The following is a 23553-nucleotide window of genomic DNA, read 5'->3' as shown; positions in this document are numbered from 1 at the left end:
GTTCATCTTATTTTGTTGTCCTAAATATTTAATGCCCAGAAAAAGATCTCATTCTGCTGGGTATCTACAATGCAAATAAGTATTGGATTACTGATTATTTTGTAGATGATATTTATCAGGATGTATCTAATCTTAGCTTGACATTTGTGTATATTTCAGCTGTATGGGGAAACCGTTTTTCTGAAAGAGATGAAAAGTCTTTGAACAGCTCACTTCTTAATTTGTCAACTCAATTCATAAGGCCAGAAGTCACAAATTTGTCTCAGATGGCTGTAAAAACTACAAATTATTTCCTCATTCTTCAGCCTTTGATCGTCCCCATGGATAAAGAAAAACTTTAAAAGCTTTAACAGAAAAAACAGAGTAACTAAAGAGGGACCCCCCCTTCATCAGAGACGGACATGTAATCAGTGTCTTATTCATACAATAGGCGTTAAAAGCAGTCATGAAGACACGACATTGACGAACAGAATGACTGTGATCAGTAAATAAAGTACAAATCTGAAAAAAAAAATTATCAGAGAAGATGTCGAGAAAACTTCTAGGTGCACTGGTGGAACCTGGACCAGATAATTTGTGCCAAGTTGAAATTGTGAAATGTAAGTTAAAGGTGTGCTGTGTTGTTTTGGGGAAGACATTTTATTCCTTGTCACATTTCAGTCACATAAAGGAATTAACACCGACATAGACACACACACACGCTAACTGCTAATTTCAGCTCTAGGTGAGGGTATATTTAGAAACAATCACAGTCTCTGATCATCTGTAGGTGCAATGATTGAACATTTCCAGTTATGTAGTCTGGCAGTTCCTCCTGAGGGCCCCTGGGGTCCCCACACCTCACTCGGCACACGGGCGCACTTGCTTCTGGCCAGTGCTGTCTGCGCATGCGTAAGAGGAGCCCCCGGCATCCCTGTAGAGCCGTTGGTGCTCCGCTGCTGGCAGAAGAGATTGCGGAGTTATCCGGACAGCACGCAGGAGAGCGGCGGTCTGCGCCGAGGGGGAAAATGACATCACAAGTCGGATAAATGGCCAAGTTTAAGATGAAAGACTACCAGCACTGGCTGCTTTTTGTTTTGTTTATTCCTTTATCAAGTAAGTGTCTTCTTTTCGTTTTCTTTCTGCTGATGTTATCTTGTTGAACGAGCTGCCTGATGTTAGCTAGTTTCTCTCTGAAACAACGCAAATGTGAAACTATTTTGTTTTTCTGAACCACATTGACTAGGAGGAGATATGTTGTTGAACTTAAACTGTGCAACCACTTTTTTATTTCACTCATTAACGTTAATGTCAGTGACACTTCACGAAGTGTGGTATTTGTGACAGCAAATATTTAAACACCGTAGATTATACACACAATGTAGTTGTTTCTTTAAAACAGAACGTGGTTATATCCGGACACCACATTACATTTGAACGTATGGTAGCCATCTAAATGTTGTGTGGTCACACTAAGCATTGGTTATATGATTAATATTCATTATTTCTAGTTATCCATTATAATTTTATCAAGATGTTCCTCCAGTATGCTACATGTTATGTGTGGTCTGTTGGCTATAAAGTAACTGTTTTGGAGCTTATCCATCATCAGCTCTTCACTAATACTCTCATTCTTCTCCTCTAGGTGTTTTATGTTTCAGTGAGTTGTCCTTCATCACAGAGCCCAGTGATGTTACTGTACTACCAAAGGACCCTGCTGTCTTGGACTGTCAGGCTCATGGGCAGCCTCCGGTCACCATCAAGTGGCTGAAGAATGGAGTTCGTTTGGCAGAAAATGAACACATACAGTTTCTGCCCAACGGCTCCTTGTACATACCAAAGATAAAACACACCAAGGAGGAATCAGATGAAGGGTTTTACCAGTGCCTCTCCCAGAACAAATATGGAGCTATCCTAAGCCAAAGATCACGTCTGACTATCGCAAGTAAGTATGGACCTCAGAGTGGAAAGATCTCTCTGGGGCTGACATGGACTGTTTTCCTGTTTTCTGTTGTTGAGGCCAAAAGGATGATGGGTTAAAGTGGTTGGTTTACGCTCTGTGGTGTCAACATGCAGGCCATCAGAATGGCAAGTTCATGTGTTATTAACCTGGAGATGGGAAGCAGATGTCCCCCACCCCTTACTTGACTTAGGAAAACCCTCTAAAGTCTGGGTTTCCATGTTTTTAGAAGTTGTTCAGACTTGGCTGTGCTTGAGTTTAAAGCTGTCAGTCCAGTTATAGGATCATTTTAAGAGACAGTAAAAGGTAGATGGAGAGTCAATCTAAGACCTCATAAATGCTCCATAAATAGGCAGCCCTGGCCCTGAGTACTTTCCCCTTTTTTTGAGCTAAAGTTACACTTGCACTTTTGTGAAAGTAATCAGGAAACACTGGCAAAAAATTAGAAATTAGCCTTCTCTCACTTCTTATGTTACTGGGATTGTATTGAAACTGCAGGCTGTGGCACTGTGTAATTGCTGAATGGTCTGCTACACAGAGGAATCTCTGAAAGGCCATTTGCCTTTTAGCCTTTGTTTGGAGTAACCCTGACCGCCCCAGAAGAAAAGGCTTGGATTTCAGGGCATTTGTTTGTCCACATATCAGTGGACAGGACAGCTGTGTCTATTCAGTGAGCCTGGCCTACCGTGGACACTTTTCACAGGTCTTAGAAGTGGATATCCCATGAGCGGTCTCATGGAAACTAGCAACACCTTCTTAAATATACTGATTTTGACACTGACACTGACACTGAGGATAGAATGTTTTGGGCAATATGTCCTAATGGTCAACAGCACAAAACTATCCAGAAGTACATACCAAGATCACACAGGAATGGATTTATAAATATAATCCACAAAGTGGAAAACACATCTTTTAGCTAATAGACACACAAACTCTGCTCTGGCAAACTTTCAATCTTTTAATAGGCATCACAAAAATCAGTTTCCTATAAGATGACCAAACCAAAAACCTCAAAAGTCAAGTTTAGTCTGGCGTCCAGCCTTTTGTCACTGAAAGGGTTAAAGGTTTTTGGTCAGCTGTAGGCGTGTAGTGGAGGATGGGGGGCCTCCTCTGTGCTCCCCTTCTGTCCAGAGGTCCTGGGGGTCAGGGGTCACCAGGGAAAGGCTTTGTGATGTCACAGGCCTGCTCTGGCTGGGCTGCCCTGCTGTTCTCTCTCCCAGCCCACAATCCCTTTCACTGGATCAGCCCCTCTGTTGCCCTGTCAAGCAGAGCCCTTTTGTTAAAGAAATGGCCAGTGTATCGTGTGAGTGAACTGGCCTGATATTCCAGTAAATAGTGATCCTTTGGAAACATGTTTATATTCAGAAAGTATGTTCTTGTTCTACTTCTGGTATTACTTCACCAATTTCAGAGCATCTTGGATTTACAGGGGGTGTCAGATATCTCATATATGTCCCTTAATATCTGCACATCAAGGACATTTATACATTGCTCTTGTAAATTATACTACAGTAACACTTGATATGGGAAATAAACAACATAGGAATCACAAGGTTCTCTTTTGTCTATTGACTAATGGTATACTGACTTCGATCAGGCTCCCAGTTTGGGCTAAAATTGAATGGACAAGGGGGTAGAAGCGAACTTTGACCTCTGCAGAGAAACCTTTGTGCTGTTTGACCTAGACATTGATTTGTTCTTTACAACAGAGGTGACCATATTAGCGGATCAGTCTGTGCAGGCCACACCCACTGTCTACATCACTGATCCCAGCAAGAGTGAAGACGATCTGTTATCTCTCAGTGGAGAGTAAACAACATATTGTTTCTAACTTGTTACCAGGCGCTGAGGGCTGAGGTAGAAGAGGTGTATCATTTTAGACTTCACGATAATACTGACCATTGGAATATGATTAAATGAATTATAACATGGGATTTGGTTGGTATGTACTGACCCTTAGCCAAAACTTACTTACATTACACAGGAAACAAACCTTTAAGAATAATTTCTTCCAACAGTGGCTGAGACTAAAGCCCTAAAGCACTTCACATAATCAGGGTTACAAGTTTATTTTTGTAATATTGATGAGATTAGGTCTTGAATTTAGGGATTGCTCTTTAATGTGGAGCTTCAGTGGGTGAACAGAGTATTGATTTTCTTTAACATGATATTGACTTCCTTCCTGTGAGTGAGGGGGGAGGGAGAGAGCTATCACCTTAATGAATGAAGGTCATTGGTCATATTTAACAGAACATTCATGAGATAAATGCAGATTGGGGGCTGCTTGTTTGTGATGATTATTGAAAGACATTTTGAATAGACATCACAAACATCAGCAAACTGCACAGTTTTTCAGTTTGCAACTTGAAAAGCAAGTATATTTATTCTTAGGCCAATGACTACATAGCAGGGTCTGAGTGGAACATTTACATATGGGTTAGCTAGGCATAGCTGTAAAATATTTGCAACATTAAACTGACAAAATGGCATATTTTGCAGATATGTAGTATGTCATCCCTGATTTCTGTAAGAATTAAGTTTACTTTTATTATTCAAAAATTTTTCAGATAAATTTTTCCTCATGGCTGCTTGCAGTCCTGATTATGCAAAGTGAATTGATTGGTTTTTATCTATAACAGTGCATCATTCAGTGTCATTCTTCAATTGATCCATTGATTGGACCAGCTGGTCAGTGTAGGAGCTGATTGCTCATCTGCACAAAAGCAAGATCATTGAGGCTCACAAAGATCAATTCATTTCATAAAATCAGTTAACATCCATCAAAGTCAAGACTTTGCATGCATAATGTGTAATGTTTTAAATGACAAACAAAGATAACAATTTCATGTTAACTTTTAGTTAAAATGTTCTGTTGGTTGATCGATAATTTATCTCTCCACAGGCATCTCAGAGTTTTTATTGCATCCTGTGCCTATGGTGGTGACTGAGGGCTGTGTGGCCAGATTCTCCTGTGCAGTCACCTCCAGCCCTCCTGCCACCATCACCTGGGAGCTCAACCAAAGCACATTACCGCTACAGACAGACAGGTACTGTGCCTGCCAACCCACTTTGAGGAATTTCAGACAGTCCCCATCCATTTGTTTATAACATTTATTTATAACCTAGAAGCACTTCTGTTGCTTTTTAAGTGCACTTTCTAATGTTACCTTTGTATTTTCCCAGAATAACTGTTTTGCCTAACGGAGTCCTTCAGATCCACAATGTACAACTGGAAGATGCTGGACAGTATCGATGTGTGGCGACTAACATCGGTAGCCGTTTGAAGAGTAGAGAGGCCACACTGACAGTCAACCAAGGTGCATAAACTACATATCTGGAATTTAGGAATGAGCTTTAAGCTCTCATTTTACTTAGGGAACTCTGAATGAAAAAATGTCCATTTCTTGTGAAGGTGAAGGCCCTAAACCACGTCAGAGGCCCAGAATCATCGCTGGACCTCAAAATGTCACAGTTTCTCTACACCAAACTGTGGTGCTGGAGTGTGTGGCCACAGGCAATCCCTGGCCCATCATCTCCTGGAGCCGTGCAGATAGTAAACCTATTGATGTATACAATGCCAAAGTGCTGGGCAATGGGAACCTGGTTATTACAGATGTCAGTTCCAAGCACAGTGGAGTCTACCTCTGCAGGGCCACCACCCCTGGAACCCGCAACTACACCATTGCGGCAGCAAACCTTACAGTCCAAGGTACATTAAACTCTTCATTTCCTGCCAGCTTCCTGTATTCCATATGCTTTAACACAACAGCCTTTGAGGTTGTGAAGTATTTTTTATAGAATTAGTCAGTGTTTTGTTTTGTGGGCTAACCAATGGTAAGCAATAGATTCTGTTTTCATAACGTTGTCTTACTCCACTGTTTCAGTGCCACCATCCATTGTTGAGAGGCCTGAGAGCCAGACCCGTCCACGAGCAGGCACTGCCAGGTTTATGTGCCAAGCAGAGGGTGTACCCCCACCACGCATCAGCTGGCTAAAGAATGGGGAAGAGGTTCACTTAAATGGGCGGATTAAGATGTACAACAGGTATTACACAACAGGAGTTGTAGTCACAACTGCACATGAAATATTTCATCCCTTTAGGTTTCTGGTTTATCACTGCTAATTAATATTTTGTATTGTTCCACAGTAAATTGGTGATTACCCAGATCATCCCAGAGGATGATGCCATCTACCAATGCGTGGCAGAGAGCGAACAGGGCTCTGTGCTGTCCTTGGCTCGCCTTATTGTTGTTATGTCCGAGGACAGGCCCAGTGCACCAAGAAATATCCATGCTGAGACCATCTCAAGCTCTGCCATCTTACTGGCCTGGGAGAGACCTCTATACAATGCAGACAAAGTCATTGCCTACTCAATCCATTATATGAAGGCTGAAGGTGAGAGCAACAGTAAGAACAAAATGGAAAAATCTCAGGTTTTTCATTTTAGCTTTAAAAGATCAATTGTAAACTCAGAGGGATGATGGTGTGAGAGGAGGAAAGATGTCCACAATAAGCTATCTCACTCTCTTGCATATGATCAACTTTCCTTGGTGGAGGCCATCTGTTGTTGCTGCACAGAGCAGAGGTCAAGGAAGACTCAGAATGGCAACTTGACTGAAATAACAACAGGCTTAGCCAGCCCATTGTCCACTCCCCAGCTTATTCTGCTTGTAGTTAAAGGGGCAATGTAGCTTTTTAAAAGCCTCACAGTCTTGCACACCGGTAAATTAAGAAGATATTTAACTTTAATAATTAAATTGATAGTTAAATAACTATATGAAGAACAAAGACAGACTTTGTAAACAAATGTTTTAGTAAGTTTGTTTTAAGATTCCTGGAAGCAGTTGTATGGCTATGCTTTGCATTACATATGTTTATAGGAAAGATGATCGACAAGCCTTTCAAAATACTTTCATAGTAGTCTTTTCCTCTTTGGATCATTATTTTTTTGGATTTAGTTTCTAAACTACTTTACACTCTGTTGCATGTCAGGTCTAAACAACGAGGAGTACCAAGTTGTTATTGGCAACGACACGACCAGCTATATCATCGATGATCTTGAGCCAGCCCGAAACTACAGCTTTTACATTGTGGCTTATATGCCAATGGGAGCAAGTCGTATGTCAGACCAAGTCAGTCAACATACCCTGGAGGATGGTAAGCACTGAGCACTGAGACACCCAGCATTCCTTGCAATAAATCACTCTGGTAGTTAAGCTAAAATGCACGCAAGTGAAGTGTGTACAGAGAGAACATTTTGAGTGGACATAAGGGGGATGGGCACTCAGTTTCTAGAAGTATTTTCTTGGTGTGTCCTACTCACTAACTCAAATTTGTGTTCATAAAAATAGAAATTTTACAGTTTTTAGCAGCATGTTTCACCACATCATGGTCAAGTGTATTTGTTATATCCCTGTTTTTCTGCAGTGCCTTTGCGTACCCCAGAGCTGAGTCTGACCAGCCACAGCTCCACGGATATCCAGGTGAGCTGGCAGCCACTGCCTGCCAAGGTGAGCCGCGGTCGGTTGTCTGCCTACAGACTTTCCTACCGTACAGCTGCAGACAACACTGTCATCTCGGTGGAGATACCTCAGAACAGCACAGAGTATCTTCTAGAGGGCCTGCAGCCTGACACCATCTACCTGCTCCGCATGGCTGCAGCCACCCGTGTGGGCTGGTGTGAGCCTTCTGCATGGACCTCACACCGTACACCTAAGACCTCCAGCAGCAAAGGTAAACCTGCTGAAGACTTACAAGGAATAAATGTTTGAGAGCTGGTGATATTAAATTGTGTGTTCTTATCCATACAATCTCATCACATGGCTTGGCAGAGCAGTATGGTTGACTTAACTTTTGCATTTATTGCAAAAGTTCTCATGCGTGATTGAATTTATTCTTTGGGTCAAATGCAGGCATCTTCATTAGTGTAATAAAGTTTTAAGAGTATTAGAATCATATGGATATAACTTGCTATGCTCTTGCTTTTGTCACATTACTGTTTTTGTTGCTCTCAGAATACCAGGACGATCACTGGAGCTCATGCGGAGTGGTCGGCTTATGACTAGAGTTTGCGCTTGTAGCATTGTCCCACAGTCTTTGTGTTGGTTACCCAAGAACCTTTGCCCTTCGCTGTCAGTGATGTTATAGTGGCCTCAGTCACGGGTCATAAAGAGAGGGCCTCAGGCATCTATGTCGGGGAAAGAATAGCCCTTTTTCATGGTCCAGTGTGTTGGGGGAGGCTGTTTGTCCACCAAAGCTGGATTTCTTGTTTTCAGAAGCTTGGTTATATATATTTAGGTGATGAAGAGCAGCAGAGATGAAAGGATTCCCTTTTTCCCTTTTTAAGAACCCTTTTTTAGATTAATTTTCGAACATGCATACTAGTGTGTTTTCTTCCAAACTACAGCCTAAATTTGAACTGTGTCACACCCAAAATTCCTAATTTGAATTGACGACCATTGTGTTAGGAAAATTATCTCCCATCCATCCACCCATCCTTTTCTATACCAGTGTCCTGCTGTTTTCTGTTGTTTATATGTTTAGTCTTCCTTTCTGCTTGGCAGGATTTCAAATATGAGTGTGTATTGATCCCAATGCCTGCTGTTTTTCCCCCCATAGTGCCTTCAGCCCCTATTCTTCAGCTTGAGCCTCTTAACTGCACCTCCATTGTGGCACGCTGGCAAATCTCCCCAGAATCTGTGGCTGTTCAGGGTTACCGGCTGTGTTACCATGAGGAAGGACAACCAGAGCAGCCTACAATCCAGCTGCAGGCCCAGAACTATACCTACACCATCAGTGGCCTTGGTGAGTGATGTCATAGCTGTCTAGCTATGAGAAGATAGGATAGTGGAGCAGATAAAAAACATACATAGAACATCATGTATATTTGACCATGCTGCATTTCTACCATTTAAACCTGATTTTGGCGTGGAGACAACCGTGAGTGACCGATGGGTTCTCAGTCATATGGGTCTTCCTAGTTTAATTCAGTGGCCAGTTGGATGGTGCATTTGCATTTTCACCCCCTGTCCTGATCAATATGGGCTGACCCCTCTTACCTTACCAGCAGCCGTCTTCAGCCTGGCCACTGGTATTGTGCGAGATCAGGCTCCCAGGGTTAGAGGTCAGAGTCCAGATGTCCCTCCCACCACAGATTCCCATCCTGCAGCTTGCATAATTACCCCTGGCCATTGTGTTGTGTTCAGGGCAGAACTGCCCTGTAAGACCCTGGCCTCTACTCCCCCTTTAGCTGGACACTGGAGTGCACAAACAAACACCCTTGGGATTGTCCAGAGCTGGACCAAGCCCCTGACCTCGAGCCGTGAGACAGCAGTCCTGGATTAGGACCCTGCCCCCACTGGTCATCTGTGCTGTCCATGTAAATAACCCAAAGCAATCTATATGCAATCTGAACCAGGGCCCTACTGATCAAAACTGCTGACAATATAATTTAGTCTGGTGTGAGCCTTCAGGCACAGGGTGGTTCCTGCTCAGTTCATAGGCCAGGCCAGTTCATCTGAAACATAAAAAAAAGTAATTTGATAAATTGTTTTGATAAACTGTTATTAATTGATTTGCTTTTATAGTAATTCCTTGCTATAAATGCAAAACTGTTTAGCAGCTGTTTCTATATTGATTATCACACAAGGTACAGTCATCTGGTTCCATACTATCACCGGTCTTGATATAAGGCCTGTTCTGGAGCTATGTTTCTATCTGTGTTACTCCAAGTTTAAGGCTATAACGCAAGGGCAGTAGGAAGAGCGTGAAAGAGGGAACAAAAGGGGCCCAGCTCCCACAGTCCTGGGCCCAGATTCCTTGTGTTCTATCTTGGCCTGACCTGGTGACCCCAGTCAAACCCCCCCAGTCCCATGGGCCTTGGATCCCAGCAGCTGAACGCTACCTCTGGCCCAGCCCCCACAACAGGCCTGGACACACCGCCTTCACTGGTCAATACCAATAGGCCGACCTTTCACACTGGAGGCATAAAACAAATTTTAACGCTCCCTAAAAACCTCCCAATTAAGGAACTAAAGCAATGGTAGCATTTCAAGTTAAAACACAAATTTTGGTTGCACATTTTCAATGAAAGCTACCTACCCACAGACCTGATGTCTTTTATCAAGCACTCGAAACAACATTGTATCATCCCATAATTACTCTATTTTTAAGTCTACACTACACACAAGATCACACTTTACCTTATTTTACCTCTACTATACACCTTAAATGTAGTGATCTGTTTCTTGTGCACAATAAATCAAAGGTATTCATGGTTTGTAACATTTTTACAGGCTCTCAAAAGAGACAGACAGTATAATTTTGTGATAGTTTTCATAGAGGTTATCGATCATGTCACCGTATTTAGTGGGTCTTGGGCCTGGTTGATCGTTCTCATGCTCCTTTCACATGACAAGAAATGATGAATGAGAGGCTGGGGTGACTCAGGAGGCCATGCATTGTCCATGCAACAAGAACGGCCAGTTATGACATACAGACCCCCCCCAGAGTGGGTTGTTGATGTGTCTGCCTTATTTTTAATAATAGATGCTGCTTCACTTTGTTAACCATCACTTTTGGTATTTTAATAATGGTCTTTCATGCTTTAGTATTATTTACCAAATATTGGACCACTGATTTGAAAAATTATATTAGGGTGTCTGCAGGTCTGAATTGTATCTAATTTCCTTTATCTACCTTGATTTCTGTTGTATAGATGAGTCAAGCACTTCTGCGTTAAAATCCACATTGCTGATGTTATAAATCTGATTTGTCCCAACATCTGTCTTAAATTTGGATAAAAATATCTTAAATGTGTCTTTAAAAGCATTTTATTTAAGTGTCTTCATATCTGCAGAGACCCTGGTTTTTATGTACAGTTACTGTTATATCAATTTGACCAACTTTCAGTTGTAGTTTTAACAACACGGCTGAAAATGGCTGAAAATTGATTATTTGTATTTCAGATCCTAGGAGAAAGTATCATGTCAAGATTCTGGCCGTCAGTCAGGCTGGTGATGGCTATCAGACAGACCAAACTGTCAGTACTCCTGGTTGTGTGTGTAAGTACTTTTCTCTATGGTTCTCTTTCAATCAAAAATGGAATACAACCGCTCAAATTGAAATATGTGATGAAAATATGCAATTTGCTTGCGTCATTCAGCGGCCAGAGACCAACCGACAGCATCCCCTCCACCTCCAGATCACGTGACTGTTTTGGCCAACAATTCATCTGCAGTAGCCCTGCGCTGGAGCCGTCCTGCTTTCCCTTCTGGAAAGGCTGTTAGCTATTCAGTCCGTTGTACACCTGTGGGCACCCACAACGCCTCTGCTATTCGCTACCTGCAAACGTAAGCTGTGAATCCCCTCAAAATTCAGTTATTTATCTCAGGCATGACAAATAACTACTATAATAGATTTTTTTTTTTTCTGTCCACAGTACCAAACAGAGTGTGATGGTTCAGAACTTAGTTCCAAACACTCGCTATGAGTTTGTCGTACGTCTTCATGTGGACCAAATGTCAAGTCCCTGGAGTTCTGTTGTTTACCACCAGACTTTGCCAGCAGGTAATAACATTATTTTGTAAAGATTATGTGGCTTTTTGAGTGTCCCACTATTTCTTCTACCTTGCAGACTCCAGTCCAATCATTTCTATCTTTCTCAGCAAGCGTTCTTTGTTATGACTGTTATTTCATTGTGTACAGCACCTAGCCAACCACCTGCAGCAGTACGAATAACTCTGATCGAGGATGACACTGCCCTCGTGTCCTGGAGGGAGCCACTAGAGCCCAATGTGGTGGTATCACGCTATACCATCTTGTATGCTTCACAGAAAGCCTGGTTGGGAGGACGCTGGCAAATATTGCAGAGGGAGGGTGAGTATTGCACTGGATCATGTTATCTGTAGAGTCAGTGGTGCAGAATGGATGTGGGGTGAAATACGTGTACCAACTCTACCTACCACAGACAACTGAAGTAATCATACTGCAATTTTTAAAATTTAAATAAAAGTAATCACTGCATATACTTAAAGCACTTTCGTCTCTTGTAGTATGAATATGGGATTCAGAGTAAGGCAAAGTTTAACATAAAGAGACATGTTTACAGGAAACTCTGATGATGGAACTATCATAATGTTAATTGTGTAACCAACTCCACTGGGACCTACTCTCACCACTAGTGTCACCCAAAGTCTCTACTTTCAGCTTATGAACAAATAATACATACTGTATAAATTTATTTATGTAATATTAAGTTCTCTTGCATCAGTTTTCTGTATTTCTAATCCTTGTGCTGTGTTTCTACCTCTGTTTACAGGAAGCCATACCATGGCCCTGCTGGAGAAGCTGGAGCCGGGAAATGTCTACCTAGTGAAAATCTCTGCCTCCAACCAAGTCGGTGACGGGCCTTTCTCTAACATTGTGGAGCTGGTGCCTGCGCGTGGAAATACCCACCGCAGCAAGAACCCCAGACACTCTGACAGCTTCCCAGATACAACAAGTAAGCATCATGAAACACTGGAGCATGCATTATGGAGGCATCTCATCTGGATGAGTTTGATTAATTTGTCATATCAAGCTGGTAGTTACGTGATATAAAGTGTATAATTATTTAGAAGCTATGCACTTGTGTTTGTGTTTGTGTTCTAAGCTTTAAATGAAATGGTTTGAATTAGAACTTTCAAAAACATATTTTTCAGACTTTACATGTATCTTGTGTGAACAAAAATGCAGTTTTTACAGGTGATAAGCTTTCTTGTTTAGTATTGTACATATGTATTTTTTTTAAACATTCGGTTCTGACATGAGTAGAGTTTTATTTATTAAAGATATTGTTCTTAAAAATCTTCTATGGAGAGTAGATAAAGGTTCCTCATTGGTAAGAACCAAACCACTAGGAGGCGTAGATCAGCAACATTCATTTTACACTTAGATTTAAAATCTTGTTTTTTATTTTCTGGAAATTATGAGTTTTGATCTATTTTTTGTCCAGTTTTAGTTGAAGTATTTTCATATTTAAGGTAGAAATATGGCGACATCCATGTTTTTCACTTTTTAATGCATGTCAAATATGTTATGATTATTTCCCATCTGACACTCTCTTTATCTTCTAGTGTTCTCTGATGGTCTCTACCACATAGACCAGAGGTCTATGACAGGGATCATTGTCGGTGTGAGCATCGCCTTGTCCTGTATTGTTATGTGTGCCTTGATCCTCATCAGCAAGGGCAGACCAAGGTACCAGTGATAATCATTCTGAATAATGAATAACAGTCGACAGTTATGGTAAACGTAAAAAGAAGTTTGAAAGAAATATGTTTACATTATAATTTTTATATGACTTACAGCAAATCTTCCACTCACAAAGTCATCGGGTTGGGAGCTGCTGAGGATCCCCGTGCTGGTTTGTCTCTGCCCAATGAACGCCTTACAGAGAATGCTGAAGCTCTTATACCTATGATTAATGCTCAGTTTATAGATGCCAAGGTGAGAAAAAATATTGATATGGAATTCTAAATTTCACAGTTACATGTTTCATGTTCTGACAAGCCTATATAGGGCCATAATATTATCTGTGTTTCTCATATTTTCTCTCATTTGTTCCAGGATGGCTCTAACATTGTCATAAATAGTGCTGGTCTGGTCAGCAGCAAGAATCACAGCAGGTGGCTGCTCTTCAACAGGGATATCATTAATCCAGATGAGAGTGATGTAAGTGATGCAACATTATTCTGCCCATCAGCTGTCTTTCTACTCAGATTTATTTTTTGTTATGATTTCAATTCTATCATGTCTCCGCCACTAGGTTGAGAGGAGAGCCAGTTTGTATGAGGCTGGAAAAACTGTCCTGAGGTATGACGAGCGTTTAGGTTCAGCGCCCCTGCCACCTTCGTCCCGGGAGATCATCTACGGACCTTTGCACTCGGAGAGCTCTCAAAGCAGCGAGGGCAGCCAAGAGACGGGAGACTCTGGACACTACTCCAATGAAGAAAGCAATGAAGAGATGAGCAACCCTTCCACCAGCCAAAGCTCCAGGCCTGAATCTTTTGGGTTGGCCGATAACGCTGCCGTCGTTGAGCTGAAGCAGTCTTTTGAGGTGGAAAATGAGGAAATGCCGAGGTGTCCCCTCCATCACTCTGCCCCTGATGCTGCCCGGCACTGCTGCATCTCAGAGGGCTCTCTTCCTGCCCTGCACACATCCCAAGCAGCCGGCTCCTGACATCACTTGGCCTAGACCTATCTCCAACCGCCGAAGCAAAGCCACCTCTACGTCGTTTGCTTCCTAAGTTGAGCCCTTCAGTTATTTCCTAAGGCACATGGGATCAGGAAGTCAGCTGCTGCGATGGAGGAAATGTGCTTTTGCTTCGCATCTACCTCAGGATTTTGTATGAATGTTTGTTATAACATTTTATTTCCATTTTTTTAACTTTCTACCTGTTTGTCTGTGTTTGGCATTGTCTGTCCTAAACCAAAGCTCACCCATGATGAATGTTAAAAAGAATGTCAGAAATGTACTGTGATACATTTTCATTATATTTAATTACTGTCCACTGGAGCCAAGGGCAAAGTGGAGCCCTATCGACTTATTATCTACCTCCGTGTTCTGTTATTGTACATACATGACTACCTCCTTTTCACCACATATTGTGCAGTATTATCTCAGACTCAGGGGACAAGGTGAAAACATTTCTTTGCCATCTTGTTACTTCTGTCCAGGCACTGTTATTAAGAGGTCCTAATTTTTTTTAAATTCTCTGAATTCTCTTTTATTTTCAAGGTTGAAAGAGCTTTTGTTTCACATTGTTTGAATGATGTATGTTGTGAAAATAACAAGTGCATTAGATTTTGTCAAACTATTTGAGCTTTATCATAAAAATACTGTTTGGCATTTTTAGTGCACTGAACTCAAAGCTTTAACATGGCCTTAATATAGAAAAAGGGCTTTGCATACTATAGAAGAAGAGATCCAAAGATGTGGAAAATTGTACCCAAAGAGTTTTTTTGATAATACAATAGATATTCTAAGGCAACCAAAAATATATTGAGGGTGCATTTGCTAAAATGTTGCTTTTGCCAATGATGTAAATTTCCCTTAGAATGGTGGTTTTAAATGCTTTACTCAGTGTAAATTTTCTTGATGCTTTATTCTGGTGAAAGCTTTAGCACAAGTCTCCGTGGCTTGTGTTCCATTTGCCTTGCTAAACACAGCGGTGATGCCGATGCTATTATCCAAAGAGTTGTCTCCTTCCTCAGATGGGTATGGCTTTTCATTCAGTTGATCCTTGGTACTGTGAGGTGGAAATGATTGACACAAGAGCCAAGATCCAATGTGTCCTCCCAGTGATAGATGATATGTATTCTTCGTTTTGAGAATCATCTGTTTCTGTTCACCAATATTGCTGTATGGGGAAGAAATGTCTTTCATGCTCCCTAATATTTCCTGTCCAGGTGTGACAATGAAGGATTCTGACTATCAAAATGGAAACCCTATGTGTGAAGAGCAACATAATCAATTTTTATATCTTTGTAATACAAATAATCCTAACCAAAGAAACTTGAAGTCTCTGTTATTTAGTGATTTTCTTTGGTTTTCATTTACATTATTTGCATTTAAATGTGATATGATTTCCAACAGTTTTGATTACTAGAAAGGCGTTTTCACATTGTGTTTTTTTTTTTTTTTACTTGAGATGTCATAAATTGTTCTGCTGTCTTTTTATCACCATGAAATTTCACCTGAATGATACGTAGGTTACATTGGAACATTTTTTATTTAGATCCCTGTAGCATGTTGTAAACAAAGAAAATTCCCAATTTTAATGTGACATTTGACTAAATTGATAAGGCCGGTTTCAAGTACAAAACTTGTCTGTGTGATGCATTTTAATATAAGAGCTTAATTTGGAAGCCACAGATAATTTTGCTTACTTAGCTCAGGTGCCAATTTAGATTAGAATGTAGACTTAACTGTTATTATTTAAGTTATGGTTTTCTGATACTTCTGCTTTTGAATACCAAAATACATCTTTTGAACCAAAGTGAGCAACATAACAAATTATTTTACGTGTTGAAATGTTGCAACAGACTTTTTTGATACTCTCAAGATGATCACAAGTACTAGAAATTAAAATTGTTCTTGGAAAAATACATTTCGTGTCGCACTTTGTCTTCTTGGGGACACCTGTGTGTGTGTGTGTGTGTGTGTGTGTGTGTGTGTGTGTGTGTGTGTGTGTGTGCGAGCAAATGAAAATTCATTTTAGATATTTCTTACAAAGTTAGTATGATAAGTAATATTTTGAATAACATGCTGTACATTTTGCAAGAAACAAAAGGATGGGCTTTTAGAATAGCTGACAATCAAGTGTTAGTGTTAACCAGATGGCGAAAATTGTGTTTTCGGTAAAACTCCATTAAAAAAAACAACTATATCATCTTAACAACAGTAAAAAGAAAAACAGCCCTCTTGTTCTGAAAGGTAGGGACAATATTTTGTTATATATGTTTATTTTTTGTAAAAAAATTTTACACAAACCATATTCCTGTGAAAAGTGCTATGAAATGTCCAGAAAAATAACTGACACTGAGGCTCTACTTCTACTTACCACCACTTCCACTTAATAATTAAAATCTGAAGTACAGAATTTCTGTTGTAAGATCACTTTAAATATGTAGAGCAAAAAGTCACTAAGTGTATGAAAAAAGGAAGCAGAGAGAAAGAGGTACAACTGTGAAATATACCAGAGGTTTTTATATATATATATATATATATATATATATATATATATATATATATATATATATATATATATATATATATATATATATATATATAAAATGCTTGAAAAGATGGTGTCATTGAGTGTGAAAATTGATTAATATAGGTAAATGATGTATAGAAATATATATCGAAACTTGAAACTTGAAATACATCAAAACAAAACAAAATGATTTTTATTAAAAGGTGAATTTGTGTCCGCAAGGGATTTTGTGGTAAGAAATAAATACCACTTGAAATTAAAAGGGCACATTTAAATAGATGTTTCCATACTGAAATAAAAGTGAACTCCAATATAAACCTGTAAATCAAACCAGTAAGGAGTTTTGGCTATTTTCTGTTTCACAATGTATTGTTTAATTTATATACATATTTACTGTAATTATTGATTATTAAATTGTATTCTACAATTTCAGAATTATTAATTTATTTGAAAATTAACACTTTGGGCTGCAATAGCATATTACGGATGTGTCACAATACACAACTTGACGTTATAAACATGAATATGGAATATATTTCTGTCTGTACCTATGGTTTTAACATTATGTGGTACAGCGGTTAGGAGAAAGTCCAAGCCCATCAAAGATCAAATTATCTTCCAACAGTCTTTAATGTTTTTAAACGTTTACCAACACTGAAGATGGGTGATTTAAAGTAGAAACAGTGATACACCGAGAGTCCAGCAGGGGGCAGCAGATCTCCAACAGGCGCTTCAGCTGTCAGAGTCGAGGAGACCGAAGAAGTGGTGACGGGGCGGTCTTGTTTTTATCGCCCGTCGCACGCAGCTCATCTGCTGTGAAAATGCGCATCGAAAAGTGTTATTTCTGCTCGGGGCCGGTGTACCCCGGGCATGGGCAGATGTTTGTAAGGAACGACTGTAAGGTATGATACCGTCTTTATTCCGGAATTATCCTTTAACCTTAATAGAAGCTCGTATTTGACTGTTAGCTAGTTGCTGGCTATCGTTAACTTGCTAACGTAACGTGCTGTATTCACTCACGTGGGATGACGGCAGGGTGTTATGAGCTGGAGGACGGCTAATAACTCATCGTGGTGATTATCTATCTCAGTGTTCAGAGATTTACAACGTGAAGTAGTCGCGCATGGCGTTCGCACAATGAAATGTTAGATCCGTGCTGTTTTTCCACAAGGGTGATGATGAGGCCGGACATTTAAGTAGCAGGGCCTCGGGTTGGCTTGTGGAGTAATTGCGCCCTCTAAAGATTCGATGTGGCAGCAGACTGTTGACAAATCATAAACACTCCTTCAGTCATAGATCTGAAACTTATACTATCTTAGTAATGTTTGTTCAACTTTGCTTTAGATTTTGAAGCCTGTACTGCCTTAATATTGTCAATAGTATTCAGAAACGCCTATGACAGTCCAAACAGAGGCAAAACATGTTTCACAAGGGTAATACTCTAGGAATAATCATTATATTTAAATTCTTATTGATTGGTTGTATTCTTTTCTTGCGTTCATAATTCTGTAAACTTTATACCTTGTGCAACTTTGGCAACATCATATTTAATAGGGATAGACTGATTGTTGGCCTCGCAGATATTCAGAGTTTCTATGATTATCAGTGTCTGTTTTGTTTTTTTGTCAAATTGCTGATCGAATATATTAATATCGTAATACAGTACTTTGGCTCTGATGCGGCATCCTCTCTCCATCTGTAGTCACCACTGTGTGGTCTCACTCACTGAATGATTGTTAACAAGATACATACTGAGTGAGCTATTTTTGCTCTTGGAAAACACACTTTGTCTCGTAGTTTGGTGGGACTAATATTATAGTATATTTCAATAAGATTGGATGATATGCTGTCCACCATAATTAGATATGTTTAAGGATAGAAAGGTTAACGTTCAACAAATGAAATAACAAATCTTTCTCAGCTCTTTATAACTTTATAATTCTACCGTTCCAGTGGTCTTTTACCTTTCTGCCAAGGAAACTCACATCCATTAGAAGTCCTGTGCTTCTGTCTTTAGTTAAACTTTAAATAATTTGTTTTTCTGTCTGTCTTTTTGAATATATGTAGACATTCAGATTCTGCAGGTCAAAATGCATCAAGAACTTCAAGAAGAAGCGTAACCCAAGAAAAACAAGATGGACCAAAGCATTCAGAAAGGCATCAGGAAAGGAGTTGACTGTGGTAAGTTTTTTTCTGTGGAGCACTTTTGTTAGAGTCTTTAATTGGTTTTACTATTCTTCATCAAACAAAAATCCTCTCTTTCAGGATAATTCTTTGGAGTTCGAGAAACGCAGAAACATACCCGTGAAATATAACAGAGATTTGTGGGAGAAGACAGGTAAAGTATACAATTATTTCTTGCTTGTATTGGCTGTGAAATAGTTTTTTTATTTGATATTTGACCTGAAGAGTCTTGTGTCCCTTTTGATTTCTACAGTGGAAGCCATGAAGAGGGTGGAAGAAATCAAACAGAAACGACAGGCACGATTCATCATGAACAGGTGAGCGTTTGTGTTCATTCTCTGGAATAGTTCATCTTGTCTTCCTATTTTCATAAATAGCTTTTATGTAACAGATTTTGTATTGATAGTGCTTGCCTCACCTTGACTGTTTTCATGTATTCAATGTATAGATTAAAGAAGGGCAAACAGTTGGAGAAGGAAGAGGCCATCGTCGAAGTGAAGAAAAATATTCACCTTATCAAAGCACCACATGCAGGTAAGAGTCACTAAATAGTCAATTTTATGATCCTGTTCAAGAAAGTTGAATTCATGGAATTGATTTCAACACACAAGGTACTGCTATACTTCACAATGGCAGACATAACAGACACATATGCACATTGTACTGTCCCCTTTGACTGGATGTTGACAGCAATTGGAATGATTCAGTTTGAATTATTAAAAACAGAAAACCCAATCCAATGAAATTGTATCTTTTATATTTTGCAGGAAAAGCCAAACAGTTGGAAGACAAGATGGTGCAGAAGTTACAAGAAGATGTGGACATGGGAGAGGAAGATATTTAATCTTGTACCCAGGGTTTTTTTTTTGTGGGATAGAACTCATGAGCATGTTGACCTTGATTTAAATTGTACCTCTGTTTTGGAATTTAATTTTACAAAAGGCTGATGATGGACGCAGTAAAGTTTGCTGTACAGGAGCTGAGAGCATTGGCCAAACAAAGATCTCCAAACCTGCAGCAATTAACCACTTATCTCCCAGTTATTGTTCTCAGAGTGTAAGTTTGGGCTGTAAAGAATTTACTCAATCCTGTTGCAGAGTTTTATGTATTGCAGTAATACAGAAAAGATAAACAATAAAAAGTGAAAAAGTCTTCTGTTTCCAATTTTCTGTAATGTTAACTAAACCCATATCTAAATGAAAACCTAAGTTGGTGCCAAAGGGTATAGTTGAAGATTTGTTTTATGTATGAGAAACCATTTCACTTTCATGTTACATTGTTTTTTTGCTGATCAACAGTTTGTAGTGGTTGCTGTGTTAGTATGAACATTATGTAGGGAGCAGTTATCTAGTGTATGCAGTGCTTTCAGCAAAAAACCCCTGAAAATTACGATTAAAAACTATGCTCTTAAGGGAAAGTAAGATGTTTCTGGTATTAAACCACAACTATTGTTTTTATGGATTTAGATGCTTTGAGTAGTGTGACAAGTTTGTCTGAATGACCCTTACCACATAGATGTTATCAGAAGTGTATATAATTGGATATTGACAAGAAATACTATGAAAAACAACAGCATGAATAATCTTTTGTCCTCCATACCCCAAAAAATATTCCAGCAAATCAATGAGGAGGCAATGAAGAGTAGATGATTAACTTTTATCTCATAAATTTGACTTCCTGTTTCAAAACTATGAAACAGCAAGTCTTATAATATCTTATAATTTTGACTTTATTATCACAAAGTTATGATATTTTACAATTAATTTGTATTTCTTCTGTGCCTGGTGGAAATGGTCTTCCATATATTAGAGGGCAAAATAATTTCAACATATTAAAAGTGTTACACAGGATACATAATCATTGTTTATCAAAACATAAATCACACACACATTAATCACTCAAAAGCGTCATATATAACTTATTTTGAGATACAGTATGTAAGTAACTTTGTCTTAGTAATTGTAATTGACGCCTGACACATTCATGTGATGATCTGACGCTCCCTGGTCTCATCCATCATCTCTGGCATCGATTAACCGGCCTGTTGCTGGACAGGCTGCATGACAGGCTGCTGCTGCCCTCGCCCGCCTAGTCGCTTACCAGTTCCACCTTTCAGCTGCCGGAGGAGCTGCTTCAGCGGTTACATTCTGTTTTTGGAGCAGAGCAGGGATACAATACAGCTATGTCCGAGGAGGTTGAAGGAACGAGGGCTTCTGAAGATCAGCAGGTGAACTGAAACAGCAAACTGCAAAATTTAGCAACTCAGCCGATGCTGTTAGCACATCGAGCCTGGTAAATTACAAGGCGGCTAGCGGCAAGCTAGTTAGCCAGTAGCTAGCACGCTACTGTTGGCTAATGTAATTAACGTTGCTACTGCCAAGTAATTAGCTAATTAGCTGCCAACGCTTGTTGGTAAAGAAAAACAATAGCTTTGCCGTCTTCAGGGAGACGAGAAAAATTGGCGCAATCGCTTGTAACGAAACCGATGGCTTCGCTAACGGTGGTTAATTTTGTAGCTAAACATGCTAAGTTAAATGGCAAGATTAATGCTAGTGCCAACACCAGTTGGAGTTTCCCTCATGGCGGCGCCTGCACATTATGTAATATAAATAAGTAGTCCTACGAGCTCTAGCTGCTTCTGCTGTCACAATACATATTGTGGTTTTATTAGTCACTAATGCCATATGCTCTTTTAACTTTACATGACAGTGTTTCCTCCCATGATGTCAGCTGGATTTGCGTTTGACATGCATACACTATGTGCACTTTCAATAGGAAATGGAGGACAAAGTAACCAGTCCAGAGAAAGCCGAGGAGGCCAAACTGAAGGCTAGGTATCCCAACCTTGGAGCCAAGCCTGGAGGCTCAGACCTTCTTAGGAAAAGACTTCAGAAGGGGGTGCGTTTTATATCTCAGCTTTCTAGTTTTTGTTGTTTGTTTAATGATTCAAACAGTCCTAGTCTTACAGTTTTCTCATTTTGTCTTTGTGATTGTCCAGCAAAAGTATTTTGATTCTGGTGACTACAACATGGCCAAGGCAAAGATGAAGAACAAACAGCTGCCATCTGCACCAACAGAGAAGACAGAGATTACAGGCGGCCACATCCCAACACCTCAGGACCTGCCTCAAAGAAAGACTTCGATCGTGGCCAGCAAACTGGCTGGTTGATGTTTTTATGTTTACTGTTTTGTTACCATTCCAGCTCCCACTTCATATCTACCTGCCGTTTACGTTTTTGTTAATTTTTCACCTTTGTATGTATTCTGTCAGAACAAGTAATGTACCAAGTCAAATTCTTGAGAAAAATTGGCAACTGTCAGACACTGAATTGTCAGTGAGTAAAATCCAACAGAGAAGTAGCTGAAAATGTGTCTCAGAATTCTAAAAGAGACTAAATAGCGGTTTATTGAACATGATCACACTCGTAAATATGAATGGTTGTCAGTGCTATATAAGTTTTACAGAGCATCACTTTTAAGGATATATGCCTCCATACAAATTGTCAAACAGTAGTTGAAGAGCCTGCACAGATGATCTGTTCACCTCCAAAGGAATCTTGTTTCACCATGTTAATGTTAGTTAAAGAGGCAAAAATAACAACAGAGAAAATATTATCAAGGTTTGCATTGATGTATGTGTGAGGACTGTAATTAACAGCTCATATGGAGGCATGTCTGTTTAAATAGTGAAAAGTGAAGTAATCCCACTTTGTTTTTTTGTTTTCTAATCCTTGATTGTGTGTCCTTTCCTCTCTCTGTGAAACTGTTTGATTCTGTGCTTTCAACGCACTGAAGAGTAGATCACACACACTTTGTAGCCAGTTGTGTTTTAATTCATTTTAGTGATATTGGTTTGCAAAGACTTGCTGCTGGTCTCCATTTCATCCTGACCTTTAAAATGGCCTTAAAAGTAATGAACCCTCTTGAGCAATATTTGCTCCCTCAGTGAGAATCTTAGTTGTGAATTTTGCCTGAAATGTCTGTCACTGTCTGACTGGAATCACTTAGGATTTTATGGAAAGAAACTCCCTTGACATGTCTGGAGTGTGCATGTGCATTTACTGTGCAGTCACACTGTGCCATTTGTTTTGTAAATAAAATAGTTTTGCATAATATCTTTATGTACACGTATTCAATTGAATGTGTCCTCGCATTTATTTTTACGCTTAATTGCTTGCACTTAAGATGCCTGTTGATCTTGTCTTCAAGCCTACCAGGAAGAAAAGTTGCCTCCATCGAATGGTGTGGTGTATCATGATAACATATGACGAGAAAAAATGAGCAAATGTTAAGTAAATATTAAATAAAGTTGCATAAATGGGAATTCTCAAGGGTCAGTACTTAAAAAATGCAGTCGACTTAATGTAGAACTTGAGCTGGACTTTAATTGGTGAGTGGGAGGTACAAGGGTAATTTACCCAGTATTTACAATGAAAAGTAGTAAATCAAAGCATCTTTTCAGATCAATAAACAAACTTTTCTGATGTGGACTGACAGCCATGATATGGAATTTATGATTAACTGTAAGAAGTACTTTTTCAGTGATGGAATCTAACCAAGTAAATTTACTCAAGCACTGTACTTAAGTCCAATTTTGATTTAGCTGTGAGTTTCTTGAGTATTATTATTTATATTGTATAATGTGCTTTCACTCCTCTATAATTATTT

At 39.6% G+C, this 23553-nt stretch overlaps 3 protein-coding genes across 3 annotated transcripts; all 3 read left to right on the top strand.

The window, feature by feature from the left end:
* Positions 1 to 934: 934 nt before the first annotated feature.
* prtgb (protogenin homolog b (Gallus gallus)) lies at positions 935 to 16090 on the top strand. Its single transcript, XM_037108417.1, has 19 exons — positions 935 to 1095; positions 1625 to 1924; positions 4845 to 4989; positions 5126 to 5259; positions 5355 to 5651; positions 5827 to 5986; positions 6090 to 6337; positions 6935 to 7099; positions 7370 to 7675; positions 8561 to 8746; positions 10909 to 11004; positions 11106 to 11292; positions 11382 to 11509; positions 11648 to 11818; positions 12261 to 12443; positions 13057 to 13180; positions 13291 to 13429; positions 13550 to 13654; positions 13749 to 16090. The coding sequence occupies exons 1-19, from the start codon at positions 1029 to 1031 to the stop codon at positions 14160 to 14162; spliced, it is 3555 nt and encodes a 1184-aa protein (XP_036964312.1). The 5' UTR covers positions 935 to 1028; the 3' UTR covers positions 14163 to 16090.
* Positions 16091 to 17444: 1354 nt separating this feature from the next.
* On the top strand, positions 17445 to 20037 carry rsl24d1 (ribosomal L24 domain containing 1). Its single transcript, XM_037108526.1, has 6 exons — positions 17445 to 17603; positions 18769 to 18882; positions 18967 to 19039; positions 19139 to 19202; positions 19334 to 19419; positions 19653 to 20037. The coding sequence occupies exons 1-6, from the start codon at positions 17523 to 17525 to the stop codon at positions 19727 to 19729; spliced, it is 495 nt and encodes a 164-aa protein (XP_036964421.1). The 5' UTR covers positions 17445 to 17522; the 3' UTR covers positions 19730 to 20037.
* An 879-nt stretch (positions 20038 to 20916) lies between these two features.
* Positions 20917 to 23006, top strand: arpp19b (cAMP-regulated phosphoprotein 19b). Its single transcript, XM_037108257.1, has 3 exons — positions 20917 to 21112; positions 21661 to 21783; positions 21884 to 23006. Exons 1-3 carry the CDS (start codon positions 21068 to 21070, stop codon positions 22052 to 22054), a joined length of 339 nt encoding a protein of 112 aa, XP_036964152.1. The 5' UTR covers positions 20917 to 21067; the 3' UTR covers positions 22055 to 23006.
* Positions 23007 to 23553: the final 547 nt, after the last annotated feature.

This window comes from Acanthopagrus latus, chromosome 8, assembly GCF_904848185.1.
Source record: "Acanthopagrus latus isolate v.2019 chromosome 8, fAcaLat1.1, whole genome shotgun sequence".
In the NCBI taxonomy this organism is placed as follows: Eukaryota; Metazoa; Chordata; class Actinopteri; order Spariformes; family Sparidae; genus Acanthopagrus; species Acanthopagrus latus.
Note: the sequence above shows the minus strand (reverse complement) of the source record. Positions and strands in the feature narration are given on the sequence as shown.